This window comes from Podarcis tiliguerta, assembly GCF_965153285.1.
Source record: "Podarcis tiliguerta genome assembly, chromosome: 4".
Taxonomy (NCBI): Eukaryota; Metazoa; Chordata; class Lepidosauria; order Squamata; family Lacertidae; genus Podarcis; species Podarcis tiliguerta.
Window position 1 is genome coordinate 22,855,610 of NC_139537.1, and position 19,208 is coordinate 22,874,817.

The 19,208-nt window shown below is 40.3% G+C and overlaps 1 protein-coding gene across 1 annotated transcript in view; it reads right to left on the reverse strand.

Moving 5' to 3' along the window:
* Positions 1 to 208: 208 nt before the first annotated feature.
* Positions 209 to 19,208, reverse strand: part of XPO4 (exportin 4) — a 62,565-nt gene continuing 43,565 nt past the window's right edge. The window contains exons 15-23 of the mRNA XM_083436158.1: positions 18,943 to 19,112; positions 17,163 to 17,337; positions 15,034 to 15,327; positions 12,732 to 12,912; positions 10,802 to 10,920; positions 9,622 to 9,752; positions 9,048 to 9,165; positions 8,143 to 8,235; positions 209 to 6,851 (exon numbers count right to left, since the gene is read on the reverse strand). Coding sequence (XP_083292284.1) covers positions 6,654 to 6,851; positions 8,143 to 8,235; positions 9,048 to 9,165; positions 9,622 to 9,752; positions 10,802 to 10,920; positions 12,732 to 12,912; positions 15,034 to 15,327; positions 17,163 to 17,337; positions 18,943 to 19,112 — 1,479 coding nt within the window. The 3' untranslated portion in view covers positions 209 to 6,653. The remainder of the gene's footprint in view (positions 6,852 to 8,142; positions 8,236 to 9,047; positions 9,166 to 9,621; positions 9,753 to 10,801; positions 10,921 to 12,731; positions 12,913 to 15,033; positions 15,328 to 17,162; positions 17,338 to 18,942; positions 19,113 to 19,208) is intronic.

Sequence of the window (19,208 nt, forward strand, 5' to 3'; positions counted from 1 at the left end):
ACAGGGGGACGGGAATGTTTAAATGTGCACAAGGTTTTGCTTTACCAGGTTAAACTAATAATCAGTGTTGATGGGTTTTTTTCCAAGTTACAGTTCTCGTCTCTAAACACGATGCGCCTATTTTAAAGACTGTAGATGGAGATATATATATTTCAGTTAAAATAAGAGACAGGTACCTATTGTAACTTGCTTTCCTGAGGCAATTTGGTTTTGTTTGTTTTTAATACATATGCATTTATCAAAATATTTGCAAGACAATTCATTTCAACGGCCGTAAAGTCACAAAAGTGCATAAAAGCCTGAAGGCAGTCCGAGAGAATTTCAGCAGAACAGTCTTTCATTAGGGTGGTAGAAGAGTACGTATAAGCATTCACCGCGGTTAAGTGTTGATCTGGTGAGAAGAGATCTTCCTAAGATTCTCTGGTAAATACAGCAATAGTTCAAAAGTAGCAAAATGCTGTTTTAAAAGCGATGGAGCAGATCAAGAAAAATGAACCATAGACACAACAGTTAAGAGCAGGTGTGACAAACATTGGATATTGGTTCCCCCGCCCCAGCTATTTTGCAATGTTGACATTGACTTACTAAGTTTACCGAAAGAATAAACCAGACAAAACTATTTGTACTGTAGTCTTGCTTGCAGCAACCACCTCCTGCTTCAGAACAGATAGAAGAAACGTAAGCCTGTTATATAATCCCACTTTTTGGTAAAAGGCAATACAATGATTTTTAGAGTTGAAGACAGAAGCTCAGATAGTCAAACATTCATGTAGAAGCAAGCATTATTAGGTGTAATAAAGAAAAAGTTGCAATCTATACTTCCAAGACTTCTGCAATAAAACATTTTACTAGACACCCAGCAAAGAATACCAAACCCAAATACTGTACTGAATGATGCACATTGAAGCACCAAGATTCTGGTGCTACATTTATGGGTGTTTTTCTTAAAAAAAAACACAACCCACTGTCAATTAAACGAAAGGTCTGATGTTTCAGTATCCAGCCAGGATTAAAAGAATGTTTTTCCTTTCCCTTCACTCAAATGCTGTTCTAGAGAGAATTCATTTGCTGAACAAGGCAGGTTGGTAAAAATCCTACAGCAATAGTTCTTCATTAATGAGATATACAATCATAGCATGAAGCTGAAAAATACGAGTGTGAGCAGGAGAAAGGGCAGTGATGGGTAAATTTAAGGGTTTCCAAGTTGATGATGCTCATCTGTGAAAAGAAACAATTATTTCTGAAACAGACTAGCATTATTCAGTCAAGGGCAAGCCTCAATAATTTGAAGACAAACTGTTAGTTGTCCAAGATTAACATGTTTTTCCAGCTCCTAAAATTGGCGTTGTAAGAGATGAGAAAACAAAACAGCATCTGAGGTGTTGGGAAGGCAATCGTGATTTTGCAATGTAAATTGCACCCTGGTTGCCTCTTCCCAATACTGAATGCTCATTTCACTGCATTACCAAGAGCAAATGGCCCAGATTCTACTCAGATTTTGGTGGCACACAGAGGTAGAAAGCTGAATAACTCCCAAACTGGGTTGAAAATGTGCTACTATAAACTTATCTTGAGTAGAAACAATTGGAAAACAGTATTTCAGAATTCAGAGCAAAGGGAGATTGTAGTGGAAAAAGCAAGAACATGAACAGCACAAAAATAAAAATAAACCCTTTGCCACCAGTGTTCTGGCTTCTTAGGTGACTATAACCTATGGCTTTTTAATGTCAGCTTCCCCTTTATCATGGGATATTCAATTTACTCTGATATGCAGTGGGATTCAGGAACTCTTATGCAATTTCAGCACTGTCAATCCATTTTTTGTTTAATTGAGACCAGGCTGAGAACTGAAAAGGTTTCATGTTCTACTTCAGTCTTATGGTGAATTATGTTTAAATGTACAAAATTTACAGTGCAACACTCCACATATCTACTCAGAAATAAGTCCCATTGAATTAAATGGAGCTCGTTCCTAGGGTGTGAAGGATTGCAACCTTCATGACCTACATCTTACAGAAATTCAGGACCTTTAGCATTATGGCATTAAGTTGTGTTCTGCATCATGGGAAAAAAAAGATTTTGCATATTTGCCAAATTTTGCATAGCATGGAAGTCCAAAAAGAACATGTTCTACTTAGAGGACTTCTCAAAATAGTGAAGAATCTCAAGTTACAGAGATGACTCCTCAAACATCAGCTGGCCAACTCAACAAAATTCATACCTTCCAGTCAGCTCAGTCAGGAAAAGCAAGTTTCTCTGAGTTACCAATGATTTCAGATGGTTTAACCAATTTCTGGCGTAGAAGTAGTTCACATAACCCAACCTATTTCCAAATTAAATATCATCCTTGATTCTGCCCTATTGCAAGACTGGAACAACCTACCGTACCTACTACACCCAATTCTAGAATTATTATACAAATGTGGACTATTAGTGTGAAGCATTGCTTTGTTTGCACGTTTCTGTGATCACAGGGCTTTCTTTCAGTTTACACTGTAGTCAATTAACTGTCAAATAGTAGATGTTATAGTTAGCATATGGAGCTAGATTCTAAGCACTTCACAATAATATACAATTGTTTAATTGTTTGACAAGCATTATATCCAGTATTTGTGAATAAGGGAAGAATAACTTTCACTTTGCTAAAGGTCATGGAGGACAGAACTGCTATTAGAATTTAGGATTCTTTTTCACTGAAATGTAAACTCACTTACCGCCCCACCCCCCACCCCCATATTTCATTTCAACAATAATTTGTGATAATACATTTTGCTAGGAGGTATGCCTTTAAAACTTATGAACTTAGATTACAATTGTTTTCAGATTTTTAGCTCTGTTGTAAGTTGAGACCATTAAATATCTATCCACACTTTGAATATGTTTGTTTTATGTACAAAAAACTCTTCAAGAACCAGACAGAAGAACAAATTAGAATTCCTGTTCGGTTCTTTTGGCTATAAATATGCTAACACTTCTATTGACTCCCATGATGAGATCAAAGTTAACTTCCCCATGCTCAATCCTCCAGTTTTCTCTAGATTAGTATTAAACTTTGTCAGTCAGATTCATATGCTTTGAACAATCTAGCAATTAGCAGGGTGGAATTTTAAAAAAGCTATCCCCAAGAGTAATGAATGTTTTGGAAAGGCTGACTTTAACCTTGGGGGAAGCAGGACTGGCGTGCTTATCATGAGAACAGACATCCCATGAAAGCGTCCAAACACCACATTCGATATTTTTATATGTTAGAATTATACAACTGTGGCTTGCATAACAGATTCTTGCATAAATCAAATTTTTAAAGCATTTTCTATAATTTCTCACTGTGTGCCAAAACAAAGTGCTCTTATGTTAATGACCCAATTGCTTTTAAAAAAAGTCGCATGGCTTAAATTAACAGCCAACTGAAATGCATTATTATTTTTTATTGACTTCCATGAGCTTTGTTTGTGCCCCCACTAATAGAAGTACATATTATCTCATTAAAGATTGCTTTCTTTTAAAGACATGGACATAGTCAAGTAATAAAAGAGCTCTCCAGTGTGGTGAAGGTGCACAGGCACCAAGTCAGGTTTCCAGAGCTACTATAAATCTCTGAAATTGGTAAAATGCTAACATTCAGAAGCTGGAGATACATATTGTGACATCTGGAAACATGTCGGATGGGGAAAGACAAGATTGAATGTCATTTATACTTTTAAAAAATACAAAAAACAGAAAAGATAGTCAGCCTTCTTAGATATTACTAACAGTTACAAAAATTTCAGGTAAAAATGTACTGGACAGTGTCCCTTTAATATAACATACATTTAAAATGAGGAAGAAAAGTTTAAGATTACAAATAATCCATGACAGCTCTTAATTTTAGAACCAGTCTGCCAAGCATTGCTGTTCACAAGTTCCATTCATTTTGCACTGGCATGTACAGAAGCACATGCCCTGGAAAAAAATGGAGGTGCAAAGCAGCAGTGTTTGGTAGATGTTTCCCCAAGCCAGCCGGAAAGGTAGAATTCTTGGGCAAGTTTCACTATTGCCTTGCAAGTTTTTTACACTTTAAAAGGAATCTTGCAGACCCGCTTTTTCTCAAAGCTTCTAGAGATAACCCTCTTATCTCTATTTCCAGAAATTAGAGGTTCACGTGGCACCAACTTTAATCACTAGTTATATAAACTAGAGCAGTTATACACAATAACTGAAAAATGCAATTGAGTTACACCACAATTTGCTATGTGGTTGCCATCTGTGAAACCTAGGTTATACATTTGCCTATTTTGCTAACCGTTAATGGCCTTCAACACAACCGGTCATGTTTTGAAAGCTGTTGTTTTAGAACCCCCCGAATTATCAAATCATTTAAAAGGACACACTCAGAATCTGTCATAATTAGAGTGATAATGGCTTTGGTGGAGCCACAGGAACTAAATTTTCAAACAAACAGGCACCAAAGAAATTTCCTCATTCTACAAAACAACACTAACATTAGATTAGAAAAACAGGTGAAACAATATTAACCAAGAAGGAAGAGACTTGGGCTCAGTTCAGATGTCACAGCCAAACCATGGTCCTCAAACGAGTGGTTTTTAGTTTGGATAAAACTTATGGCTAGTAGAAACCAACATTTGCACCATTCAGCCATCACTGCAAAATACGGCACATTGGAACATGGGGGGAATGCATGAGCCTGCGAGGGGAGAAGGGAATGCATGAGCCCAGGGTGTGTTCTTGAAGGCAAAGCCATGGTTTAGTAGCGGTATCTCAATTGAGCCCTACTCAGTAAGTATTTCAGAACTTCTCTTATTCAAGGAAACAACTTGCTCCTGCCTGTCTTCATTCTATGAAAAGGTTTTGCAGAAACAGTGACAAATCCCTCTCTTGATTTCTGGGTTCATGGCTTACCAAGAAGGAATTAAAGAAGTTATGCTTTGGACCCTTACAAAATTCCACAACGTGTGTGTGTGTGTGCGCGTATATACACTCACGCATCAGGTAGTGTGATTAAATTTTGAGATGAACAGCTCAAGGGTGGCAAAGAATTGAAAACATGATGCTTATACAGAGGCGAGTGTCTTATACATCCCCATATAAAATGTAAAAAAATTACTACTTGGAAATATCCAATGGGGGGGGGGGGAATCTTGCAGAGGATGAAGCACAAGGCCTTGGAGACAAATTATCCCCTTCCTTCATCAAAACAGTTCGTTTTAACCAGCAGCATATGCATTAGCATTGGTTTAGTTTGGCTTGCAACTATTCAAAAATTCCCTGCTTCCATATTCTTGAGTTCCTGCCACTTTGTTCCCATGGCAACCTCCTATTTGGTGGGTGCAGGATGAAACCATAAAGATAATCTTACATATTTTTTTTTTTTAAAGTGCCAACACATTAAATGAGTGGGATCAGAGCAGCAGAAGACAAGCACCGCGGAATCTGACAAGTGGTGGCAAGACATCAGACCACAGTTCGGCATTCTGAATCTTGAAGATCAAACGTTCACGGCTTATGGCTAGACAAGTCTGACACTCGCGGAGTCTAGCCATTGGATCTAATGCCCCAACATAAAAAATAGTTTGTAGAAATTAATAATTTACACCATTTGAAACATTATTGCTTCAACAAATTCAGTCTAGTTCAGTCTAAAAATACACTGCAGTTGTGTACAACCTGGGCATGAATCAATAGATATCGAAAGTAAAATTACACATGAACTTCTCTCTTTACACTCACACGGACATAATACTCTCAAACACAGGAGGAGGGCTGCAAACAGGTACAATGGCAGCTTAACGCCAACATTCTAAAACAGTTCTGAAGACCCAAACTTGCCTTAGATTTCTCACCTAACTTACATCAGCTATTTTTATTTTTATTATTATTATTATTTCTTTTTAAATTAAGGCAATGAGATGGCTACAGTTCCTAAAGTTCATTTCAGGGGAAACAAAAATATACACCTTTCTTCTTTCTGAACTTTAGGGCAGCAGCATATAATGTAGAAACTTGTATTACACAAACATGCAACGCCAGGTTGATGTAAAAAAAAACAAACCCCTCCAAAAAAAAGAACCCCCCCAAAAAACCCTAAATCCATGTTAAAAAATATCATTTGGTGTTTTCTCTTCTTCTTCTTCTTCTTCTTCTTCTTCTTCTTCTTCTTCTTCTTCTTCTTCTCTTAATTACACACACAGTTTTCAGAGGGGAAAAAATAAAGCTTAAAATTGTTTTACAGTTCTGTATGTGTCTAAATCACACACTAAAAGGGATTATAGTAACAGCAACAAAATTAGGAATCTGAATTGTCACTATTTGAGGCCATTTGGGACAAGGCACTGGTTATTTTGACTGTGCCCACATCTGTATACACTTGTGGAATTCTTTTCTCTCCCTCTTTCTCTCTTTTTTTGAAGATTTCAGTTTTTCTGTTTATTCTGTACAACATAAAAAGGTATGACAGACTGTGGCTAACAGACATTAGCAGAAGCTGATTTTAGAGTTGACACCTCCTATTCCACTGCACTATATAAAAACTTCCAGGCTCTCTAAAATCTTGGATGGCTGCAAAAAACCCAGAAACAGGCGTTAAAATTAAGTCAGCTTTCAGCATTTTTCAGTGCATTTTGCAGAAAGGGTCAAGGTTAGGCATACAGTTCTGGTGTTTATTTTACACAGAGGAGACCACCGACATTTGACATAAAGTCTTCTAAACTTTTGAGGAAGGCCATCTTCTGCTTACGGTCCAAAGTTGGTGGAGTGCTGCTTGCGGTAAGCTTGTTGAAGGCATCTGCTAATCGCTGGTAAATTATAGGATCTTGTTGACTTGTTAATAATGTTTCAACTAATTCAGAATATTCTGCCTGTGAAGAAGAGAGTCTTCGTTACACGATAGAACACTAATTGATGTCCTTTTCATTTCATTATATATCATTTCCCAGTAAGCTTTAACCTTACAAGAAGACCACCACATATGATAAAAATAACCTTCTTTAAAGGATGTTTAAAATAACCTTTGTAAAAAAAACTCCATAATCTTTTCTTTTGGGAATTATATGGACAGAACTACCTACAATGTACAGAAATTTATTCATGTATGCTATTAGATAACATACATGCTATAAGAAATCAAGATAATAGACTTTTTATAAAATAATGGAAATGTTTTCTTGAATATTTACAGATAAATACATTGGCAGGATTATTGTAATAATCCACAGTTTTATAAGAGTATATATTTAAAGAAGATTAATAAATGAGCAAATTAAGTTAATTTGGATATGCAGAGGATACTAAAAATTAATTTAAGGAACCGCAGAAAGAGGGGGAAGGAAGTCAAGTTTTGAAATGTTAAAATGACTGTAAAATTAGTGAAATGTATAAAATTAGTGAAATGTATAAACTTGAAAAGTACAAATAATATTTGAAAAACTGAGGGAAAAAACCATTGTAATTGAAGAGGTATCAGCACTTCTATCGTGTAAATCCAAGGATTTCACATAGATCCTAGTAGTACAGTGGTCCCTCGGATTACATACGCTTCAGGTTACAGACTCCACTAACCCAGAAATAGCACCTCGGGTTAAGAACTTTGCTTCAGGATGAGAACAGAAATTGTGCTCTGGTGGCGCGGCGGCAGCAGGAGGCCCCATTAGCTAAAGTGGTGCTTCAGGTTAAGAACAGTTTCAGGTTAAGAACGGACCTCCGGAACGAATTAAGTACTTAAGCCGAGGTACCATTGTATTAATAACAGCCATTCGAGGTAGGTCAATATTTAATTATTGCAGTTCTGGGACTATGTGTGTGTGTGCGCACATGCCAAGGCTTAGGAAGAGCGTCATGTCTCAGTCCACCAGGTGAATTTAAGGCTGAGGGTGAGGTTGCAAGAGGGAGCTTCAACCTCCCAGACACCTCTTACTTCTTCATGCACGCACAGGTCTCTTAAGATTCCTATCCATTATTAGAATTATTCTGCATGGAAATAGGTGCTGAACATTAGTGGTGAGAATAAATGCAGAATCCAAAGTTACTTGTTGTTAACTTCCTAGAGGCAGTTTACTCTCGACTCTGACGTAAGCTGCTTGACATTTTGAGAACCATCACAGCTGTGATCACTGGAAGTGAAGAGAATAATAAAAACGCAGAAGCTCATACCTGATGCAAACATACTAACGTGTAAAACGCTTCCCCCGCTGCAGCTGTCATTTCTGTATTGTGCTTTTGCAGTACCAGCATATCAAAAACCATCTAAATTGTAAAAAATGAAGTGACTTAATAACCTTGAAATAAGTTTTGTATACATGTTGACAGCTGAAAATCAAAACCTGCACTATAGAAGCCACGAGACGTCATAGCTATTCAAGACAGCCGCAATAAACAAACTTTAAAATTGTACACAGATCTGTGAGGTGGAGGGAGGGAGTTGTTGAAATCAGCTCCTGTGAATGATTCAATGCATATCCATTGAGCCGGAGTAACTACTCCTTTATTTATTTTCATTCTGCCCTTCATATAATTAGAGAGTTTTACAATAAAACTGGCTCCTTGAATACATATGACTGCTTTGTTTGGTTGCAAACATTATTCTGCATTCAATATCAGAAGAAGGAATATTACATGGTGTGTATCCTAGCTAGGACCAGTGGTCAGGGATGATGGGAGCTGCAGTCCAATGGCAGATGGAGACCCAACTTTGAGAAACAATGCCTTAACAGAAGGGTTGTGCAACTGTCCCACTCCAGTTTTTGCGCATGTTCTCATTAAAGCTTTTGCACAAGCTCATTTTAAGAACTTGGCATGGCTCACTAGAGTTTATACCCCACACCTTGTATTCTCCTTATTTGCCATTTCTTCTACCTTTGAGACATGTGCCAGTTGGGCAATAGTTTGAGGAACGGCACTAACACACTTTCTCCTTCCACTCATGTCTCTTTGGATTCGAGTTTCAGTTCATTTCTGATTCAGAACATTGATACTGACTTTGCTTTCTAGGGAAATAAAATGAATAGGTCCACGCCCGCAACTCACAAGAGAGTTAAGATACGGAACACCCCTCTTACCTTAAGAAAGTGCCTTGTTGCTAAAAAGAGGGATGAATCGGTCTCCTGTGCTTTTGCACACTGTTCTGCTAATGGAGTCAGAGCTTCCAAGCAGAGCTGGCAAACGTCCGAACTCATTCTGATCAATCAAAGTCAAGGAATCAAAAAACATTTGCTACTGAAAACAGGAACGTGGCATCAGGAAAATATCAGCAATTAGACCTTGTAACTAGCTTTAAAGAACACAAGACCATCATAGAGAAATTTGTTAAAAAATTGTCACCATTCTCGTTACAGGCACAAGTCCAGACTTACAGTGGACCAACTGAAATCAATGGGACAAGTTATCACAACTAACTTAGGTCAACTTGATTTCCATAGGTCCACTCCAAGAATGATTATATATTGGTTCAACCCTACAAAATGTTTCCAGGAAAGGTTTCTTAATCAATTTTTCTCATGGTTCAACTCAAATGCAATTAAAGAAAGGGAAGAGAGAGTTTAGCGCTCAAACATGTACATGTCAGAGGGTCAGTAGATAGACACACATCGGCTAAAGGCAAAGGGAGGCACAGAAGTTCACCAAAAAGGATACGACGTCATCCCTAATTCTAAGGAATACATAAGGCTTTTAAACAAGTCTTCTGGAAGCTGTGGAATTTTCTCAGGGAATATTTCACAAATAAAGGTAATTAGTTTGTAGTACTGATTACACAGCGATGGAAACTATAGGAAGGAATAGAGAAATCTTGGTTAATTAGGCTTCTTAAAATACATACTTCTATTCTAGCACCAGATTATAAACACCAGATTAGTCAAAAACAAAATACTACAAAATACAATATAGATGTCTTCAGTTTATACATAGTCCAGATCCCGCAGGCTAGTTCCAAATTGTTAATTCAAAACACACAGGTTACGCAAAGAAAAATAATTTTAAAAGCTACGATTTAAGAATAAAAATTGCTGAATTATGGCAGGTAGAAGTCAATTTGATGTAAAAATATTGATTTGCATTTACAGTGCTACCTTGGAAGCCGAACGCCTTGGCTCCCAAACAAATCGGCTCCCGAATGATCAAAAGCCGGAAATGAGTGTTCCAGTTTTCAAATGATTTTCAGAAGCCAAACATCCTGCGCGGCTTCCGATTGGCTGCAGGACACTCAGAAGCTGCACACTGATTTTCAAACGGTTCCAGGAGTCGAACGGACTCCTGGAATGCATTTTGTTCGAGAACTAAGGTACGACTGTATATCCAACATTTCCCCCAATGAATTCAAGGTGGTGTACACAGCCCCCCCCACCCCCCGATTTAATTTAAAGGCATTTCTGAAAAATTACAACTGGCTTCACCAAGCCAGTCCACTGAAAATCTGGGTGGGATTCCCAGCAGCTTCAGTCTGTAGTAGGCCCCAAATGGGGTGTTCTGACAGGGTGGTAAGAGGCTGAGGCAGCTGAAAACTGAGCCTGCCCCATCGGCATTGGTCCAAATTGAAGCCTGGTTGCTGTGCCAGTTCCAGGCTGCCTAGAAAAATTTGACTGTTCTGCAAGCCTCAGGCTAACACACACATGTACATATGCTGTACAAAGCTCAGAAAAAGGAGAAAGTTTGCAGGAATGGGTTGGTCTTCCCACCCAGGAACACAAGAGCAGGCAGCAGTGGAAAATGTCCTGTTGTATTTAATGGCTTGGTGTATCTAGACTTGCGGGCTAAGAGTTTCAGTTGCCTTGTAAACCACCACCCTCTCTGCAATGTTGCATTCAACTGTACTTACTTTTAGCAAGTCTTGGGACATTAAAGGCAGAATTAGATTCACCCCATATAAGACAACGTCGGCTGCTGACACAGATCTACTTGTTGCTTGCCCAGGCTCATGTCCCCTAAATACTTCATCTAAAAGGAGAGGGGGATACAACAGCACACATGAAATATGCCTCATTAAGACAAATACACATTCCCTTCCTGACAAGTCTGATATATAATGAGCACACACTCTGCTTAAAAATTATTATGCAGAAGCAACTGGAGTTCTGAACAGGCATTCTAGTAAGTCCATCTTGAACTTGACTCTGGCCACTGTAGCTAGTTTTCATTTTCTTTTCAGAGGCACTAAGAAACAGAATGCTGCACACATACCAGTTCTGCATGTTCTGTGTCCACGACTTGGTACAGATGTATTTTTAAAGACTCACCATACGCAATGATGCAAAGAATAAATTGTGTAAAGTTACAGAGGGTGGATCAGATTCTTCTTTGGACTCCACAATGGACAAAAGGAATCTGAAACCCAACTAGGAAAGGAAGGAAGGCAACTCTAAAATAGAGAACTGCCATCAATTCCAGCTACGGGATATTGAGCAATCCAACTGCATCACAGACTTAAGTTTGTGAGTTTTAAAAAAATTGTATTTACTCTTCAATTTAAAGTTGTCTAGAAAGAGATGCTTTGAATATACTTCAGAGCAAATGCCTCCTAATAATTTGGCTATAAATCTACCTTGTGGTAGAACGAATCTCTTTAATTCAAGTACAGAAAGTACAAAATCTAGGCATTACATAAATTGGCCACAGCAGTTTTCTGTAAAGTTCAGCATTATGAAGTTAAAATCTATCTCTAGGAAAGCTCAGTGTAGAATCTCATATAACCTTTAATTATAAACTCGGAAAGACTTTCAAACCTTACACAGATATAAACCAGGATTTACACATGTATGGTCCAAAGGTGATTAATGTGAGTCATTCACGTTGAATTTTCAATTTCAAGTTTGGTGCAAAAATCAAAAATTGTGAATTCACTGCATTTCCCCATTGAATAAAAGTATCTGTACAGTTTTTGGTTGCTAGCTGAACAAGTTTACCCATGAATAAACATGTGCATTAACTAATTATATAATTTCCAATGCATTAAAATTATATCATTTCCAATGCATTAAAATGAATATTCTCCTGTTTTAAATGAAAATTCTCTAATATTCTCATTAATTGAGAAAATTCTCAGGAATATTCTTGAGAGTATTCTCCAAAAGATTATTCTCGAGAATTTAACATCACTACGTACACTTAACACTTCCATTTAAGAGATTCATGCCCTGCCTTCCAGTTTATCAGAATTCCCAGCTGACTTCCAAAATTACACAATATTAAAGCATGAAACTTTAAAAATACAAAAGGAGCAAGCAATGTTTTAAAAAAAAGCAGGAGGGCAGCTTAAAAATGAAAGGGGGGGGGGGAACAGCAGGAAGTTCCATAATTGAGGTATCACTGGAGAAAAGACCCGGTTAACTTGGTTGCCACATGTCCAACATTTAGAGGGACACTAAGATCTGAGGGAAGGGGGAATGATCTGTTTGTTCGTATCAAAGCAGGTGTTTCATATTGAAGGAATGGGGAACACACTGGCCTCCAGTAGCTGCCATTTATGTTGAGCGTTCAACAACATCTAAGGGCCACAGGTTCCCCACCTGAGCTTTAGATCAGGCATAGGCAAATTCAGCCGTCCAGATGTTTTGGGACTACAACTCCCATCATCCCTAGCTAACAGGACCAGAGGTCAGGCATGATGGGAATTGTAGTCCCAAAACATCTGGAGGGCCGAATTTGCCTATGCCTGCTCTTGGCATTTACTCAAATGCCAAGAGGTAAAGTGCCTTTTAGGTGTGAAGAAGCCCAGTGCTCCCCCCCCCCCACTTTGAAATCTCTCTTACCTGTATCACTGAAGTCTATAAATTCTTTTGAAAGTAAATTGGTAAGGAGCTCCATGATGAGAAGAAGATCCTGGTATTGGTCCTCTTCTGCTGTAACATCTATCCGCTGCCTACCTAAATTATTTTTGGAATACACTTGAAGTAGGGTCAGACAAGCTTCGTATAAATTCATGGCTTTAGACTACAAAGAAAAGAAGAGGGGGCTTAGTGGGAAATGTACATTTGTTTCAGTAAGGACAGCCACAAGCTTAAGAAACAATTTCCATTACTACTTACGTTGTTCTAACAGTCTCTAGGATACCTTTTTATTATTGCATTTGTCACTTTATAGGAAAAAAAACCAAATTTCCTGCAAGTGCACATCCAACAATACAATAAGGAAGTCAGATCCTAGCCAATCCCATTTGAAGATGAGCACCACAGGAAAGGTTTGAAATCACACCCAAATACAGTCATACCTGGGGTTGAAGTAGATTTGGGTTGCGCATTTTCGGGTTGCGCTCCGTGGTGACCCAGAAGTAATGGAACATGTTACTTCCAGGTTTCGCCGCTCGCGCAGACGCTCAAAATGATGTCACGCGCATGCATGGAAGCGACGAATCGCGACCCACGCACGTGGGTTGCGTTTGCTTTAGGATGCGAACGGGGCTCTGGAACGTATCCCGTTCGCATCCAGAGGTCCCACTGTAGAACCCCAAAACTTAACCACTAAAAGCTTAGATAAAAGAAAACAACTTAAGCCTGGTGCCTAAAAACTGAGTGATGGCACGAGGTGTTTCTCCCCAGGGAGAGCATTCCACAAACAATTTCTCATTCTTCAAGAGCCATTTTCAAGTTCCTATGGGTGTAACTATCTGCCACTTACTAATAAAGTACAGTGGTGCCTTGCAAGACGAAAAGAATCCTTTCCGTGAGTCTCTTCATCTAGCGGTTTTTTTGTCTTGCGAAGCAACCCCATTAGCGGATTAGCGCTATTAGCGGTTTAGCGGCTATTAAAGGCTTAAGGGATTAGCGGATTAGCTGCTAAAAGGCTATTAGCAGCTTAGTGCCTTAGATAAAGGGGGTAGGGAGCGGAAAAAACCCCAGGAATCGCAAGACATTTTCGTCTTGCGAAGCAAGCCCATAGCAAATTCGTCCTGCGAAGCACCTCCAAAACGGAAAACCCTTTCATCTAGCGGGTTTTCCGTCTTGCGAGGCATTCGTCTTGCGGGGCACCACTGTATTCAACAATACTGTATGTGTTGTCAAGAACCAAATGCCTACTTTTCTACTCATGTAAGGATATAGCATTATGAGAAGGAGTCCAGTTTATGCTCTTTCAACCTCCTCTCTTCTTCTCAAGTGCAGCTTCATAAACTGTGGCTTAAAGCGAGCTTGTATCCACTATCATAGTTAAGGTTAAGCACATTTTGTTTTAGGCTGGATAATATGGCAAACTGCAGTAAGTCACAAATGGATGCAGAAGTATGGTATTTGCGGTGGCCACTCTTCACCCCTGGAGGTACACTCCATTGTTTCTTGAGACAGACAGATGCCAACAACAACACGAAGGAGAGGGAAGCATGTGAGCCTGGGAGGAAGGCTAGTCTTGTTCTTGTAATGTTAAACTATGTTAGTGCTAGGTCCAAAACAGCCCATCCTGCAGGATTTTTGATTGACTGAACCAATTCCAGAGCGGTAAATATATTAAGTTAGTTGCAGCAAAAACCACAAACCTAACACGGGTACCTTGAAGGCATAACAAATTAATTGTGCCACACTCCTTCATGGGAAGCATGAAACCCAGATGCATGACAGATGTTGTATGTTTATGTGTGCATGTGCACACAGACCAGCAGTGTAAGAGATAGGGCTGTTCTGTTGCTCTGTAGAGGACAAATGCTCATGAGTTCAAGCCAAAACCATTCCAAATGGGCAATGGAAGAGAACAGAAAAACACCTAAAATTGGGCAAATACTTCTGCTAGTAAGCCAGAAACTTCCAGTCTCTAGTCAGCCCATCTGCTAACATCCAATCTGTTTGTGAACTCCATCCCAACAGCTTCATTGTCTGAGCTTCGCTATGGAAATTTTCTGCTGCTGTATGGCCAGCTGTTCAGGAATAGATTTACTGGAAAAAGAATACAAGGCTTTTCTTAAGTTTGAAAGGTAATGGGCGGGTAGGGCCTGGAATAGCCTGAAACATAAACCTCAAGTACTAAGGGAAATTAAAAGGGCTGAGCATTGATTGCCCAAGTGCTCCAGTCTTCAGAAACTTGCACCCCACACCCACACCCAAATTGTGCATTTGCGCCATTATTTACCTCTCCAAGATAGCATATTTGTTTATGTGCAACTTCAACAAAAACTTCTATAATGAGGTTAACAGTCTCTGGTGTATTCTTGTACACCTCCATGAGTCCAATGCAATTGGTGAGGAAGTCCATTAGAAAATTAAAGAGAATTGCTACATTGTCTATCTGCGTAGCCTCAGCGATGCCGCAAAGTGCCTCTAAGGTGGCAGTGATTTCCTGTTTCACCTCCTCCTCTTGACAAATCTGCTGGAAGTTTTCTTGGTTTATCACATTCAAGAACCGCTGCTGAAGTGGTTGAAGGACCTACAGAGGAAGAAGCAAAACAGAATGTGTTGCAGTTTCATGCTAAAGCAGTAACAACAACCTCAGCTGGGGGCGTGAAATTTCTGACTTTTAACACTTAGCGAGAGCAGCTCTTACATTAGAGAGGCAGTACGTCTCTGAATGCCAAGGGATGGGAACTGAGGGCTGTTGTGCTCAGATTCTGCTGCTGTGCTTCCTATAGGCCTCTGGTTGGCCACTGTAAGAACAGGATGCTGGACTAGATGGGCCACTAACTTGTTCTAGCAGGGCTTTTCTTGTGTCCTTACAGAGCCATGCCATTCCATAGGAGACAATCTGAAGAATAGCCACTGAAACCCTGTTCACTCTCCAACTTATTTGGAAGCCAGCCTGGCCTCCAGGAGAATTAGGGGTCTTTTGACTATAGCTCAGGAATGCCCTTTGTCAGGCTTACAGTGCTACTTTGGTTGTTGAACTTAATCCGTTCCAGGAGTGCGTTCGACTCCCGGAACGGTTCAAAAACCAAGGCGCGGCTTCCAATTGGCAGAAGGAGCTTCCTGCACTCAATCGGAAGCCACGGACACCGCATCGGACGTTCGACTTCCAAAAAACATTTGCAAACCAGGACACCCACTTCCGGGTCTGTGGGGTTTGGAAACCATTTCATTGTACTCTTTAGAAATGTGCCCCCGTTCGACAACCAAGCTACCACTGTATTTCCCGTTTTAGTGCCATTCTGCGAATCTGCAGAGACCATTATACCTTTAGGAGCTAGTGCGCTTGCTGTTCCTACTTATTTTTGCTGGTGGTTTTGTACTTATTACTGCTCCGCGGTAGAAAAGGCTTCCCGAGCAGCTTGCAGAAGATCAATAAAAATAAGGCAGCCCACAAGTTTACAATCTGATTCTTTCACCTACGCTATCATACAAACGTTTGTCCTTCTGAACTTACTTCTGATAGTTTTTTGTCCCGGTGACATCATATAATACTAACACTTGGTTCTATGCGGCTAAGAGGCTCCAGCAATTATTTCTGCAGTACTAAAGTCAACTACATGATAAAGGTAAAGGTAAAGGACCCCTGGACTGTTAAGTCCAGTCAAAGGCGACTATGGGGTTGTGGCACTCATCTCGCTTCAGGCCAAGGGAGCTGGCGTTTGTCCAGACAGTTTTCTGGGTCATATGGCCAGTTTAACTAAACCACTTCTGGTGCAACAGAACACTGTGATGGAAAGCAGAGCGCACGAAAATGCCGTTTACTTTCCTGCCACAGCAGTACCTATTTATCCACTTGTACTGACATGCTTTCAAACTGCTAGGTTGGCAGGAGTTGGGACAGAGCAAAGGGAACTCACCCTGTTAAAGGGTAAAGGTACCCCTGCCCGTACGGGCCAGTCGTGTCCGACTCTAGGGTTGCGCGCTCATCTTGCTCAAGAGGCTGGGAGCCGGCGCTGTCCGAAGACACTTCCGGGTCACGTGGCCAGCGTGACTAAGCTGCATCTGGCGAGCCAGCACCAGCGCCGCACATGGAAACGCCGTTTACCTTCCCGCTGGAAAGCGGTCCCTATTTATCTACATGCACTTAGGGGTGCTTTCAAACTGCTAGGTGGGCAGGAGCAGGGACCAAGCAACGGGAGCTCACCCCGCCGCGGGGATTCGAACCGCCGACCTTTTGATCGGCAGGTCCTAAGCTCTGTGGTTTAACCCACAGTGCCACCCGCGTCCCTAACTACATGATACACTAAGACTAATGTTAAAATAAGCTGGCATTTAAAGGTTTGCTTGAATTCTGTCACATGCAAAAGGAGATGGGAAGCCTGTGGTCTTCCAGGTGATGTTGGGACTCCCAACTCTTACCTCCGTCCAGTACTGCTGTTTGGTATCTGTGTCCATGTGAGCGAAACCTCCGAGAACTAAGGCTTTCATTAACGTTCGTTGCACAGAGCTAGACAAAAAGTGAAGAGGTGGGTTCCGCCGGGCAAACTGCTTTGCTAAGTTCCACCAGTTCTCACACTGAATCACTAAATTTGCCCTAAGAGCAGAAGGAGATTTAGACAATGTAGCTCAAAAGCGCACAGCAGTGACACAAATAAAGATTCAAAAGCCCTAAATGAGCAAGGCATATGGAGGACCAGTCTTCATCCATGCTGCTTTTGTAATTTTTAAGCAGGTTTCAGTGGCGGCCTCCTCCACGTGCCCCAGCCTTCCTAGATTAGGGAGTAACCAGAGAGGTATTTTCCGCCTGGATTAGGTTGTTACAGAAAGATAAAATACACACATACAATAGCTTTATTTCCTTAAAAAACAACCCCTAAAATTATGGTAAGGATTAAAAAACAACAATACAGTGATATTGTTAAGAACTTAATTCGTTCTGGAGGTCCATTCTTAACCTGAAACTGTTCTTAACCTGAGGTACCGCTTTAGCTAATGGGGCCTTCTGCTGCTGCCACACCGCCGCTGCATGGTTTCTGTTCTCATGCTGAAGCAAAGTTCTTAACCCGAGGTACTATTTCTGGATTAGTGGAGTCTGTAACCTGAAGTGTCTGTAACCCGAAGTACCACTGTAATCTAAATCAGCCTTCACCATACCGGTGCCATCCAGATGTTTAGGACTACAGCTCCCATTAGGCCCAGCCAGCTGATGTTCATAACATCTGGAGGGCACCAGGTGAATGAAGACTGATTGATGCACTGGGGATTCTTTCGAAAAATGACAACTATTTCCAGCAGTAGATATGCAAAAGCGAGTGCAGAGCCGGCAGTGAGATTTTTTTTTTGCATGGGGCACTTCTATTTCTGAGGTCATTCTTGTTCCTCTTGTGCTCCCAAATTGAGGTCTACAAAAATGCTGATGAAAAAGCTGCGGAACTCCCTCACTAGGCCTATTTGCCTGGCATCTTCCTAATTACATCTTACAGTGTAATCCTACTTATGCCCACTATGTACAGGATTGCAGCCTTAAGCATGAGGTGATGTCTATCCTGTTTCCTTGGGCTTTTTAATAATATCCAGTTGCATTTTATGATGCTATTTATTATCTATCAATTTGTGAACTGCTTTCCACAAGGCCTTAAAAACGACTAAAATAATTATTACAAGCTGTACCGGAACATAAAACATGAACATCTAGGGCACAGACTTTTTCATCTAGCTGGGAAAGCTTGTTGAAATGAGAATGTCTTCAACTGTTGTCTTGCTGTTAGGACTCCTTTGGGCTGCTTTATACATACTTGCATGCTTAGCACTTGGTAACAGTGCACCCTGAAAGCCCTGAACCTGTGTGCTCTGAACTCACCTTGGATTTTGTTCTCGGAATGAACAGTGTAATTAAATGAGTGGCTGAATATTCCTAGCAAACACTGGTTATCCTTATTACCATCAGCTTTGACGGGGCCAAGCCAGAAGAGAGGCTTTACAAATAGCAATTTGCAAGAGAGTGGGATTTTTGGGGGTTTTGTAAACTTTCCCTCCTGATGTACATTGAACCTAACCTTTCTCAGGCACCTTGCAGCTGCTATTTATATAAACGAGAAACATCAGCTGCATTCATGCAACTAGCTAACAACAGAATCTCAACCAAGAATGCTGGGGAAAGGCAAATCTTTTTCTTTCAGCTTGTAACATTTAGGCTTACCTCTCTCTCCTTTCTACCAACGTTACTAGCAACTGCACGGTGTCATTTGCAAGGTCCTGCTCAGAACTCCACACGGCAAGGTTGCTGATTACTTTTTCTAAGAGGTAACCCACAATCCATTGAGCGCCCTCTGTGTCAGCACCAAATGCTGTATTGAATGGCAGACTTATCTAGAAAAAAAAGGAGGAGAAAGGTAATCCACACTGTACCTTGATGAGCACCACAGAATTACTCTCCCATGAAAATATGCTGACAATTTTGAATAG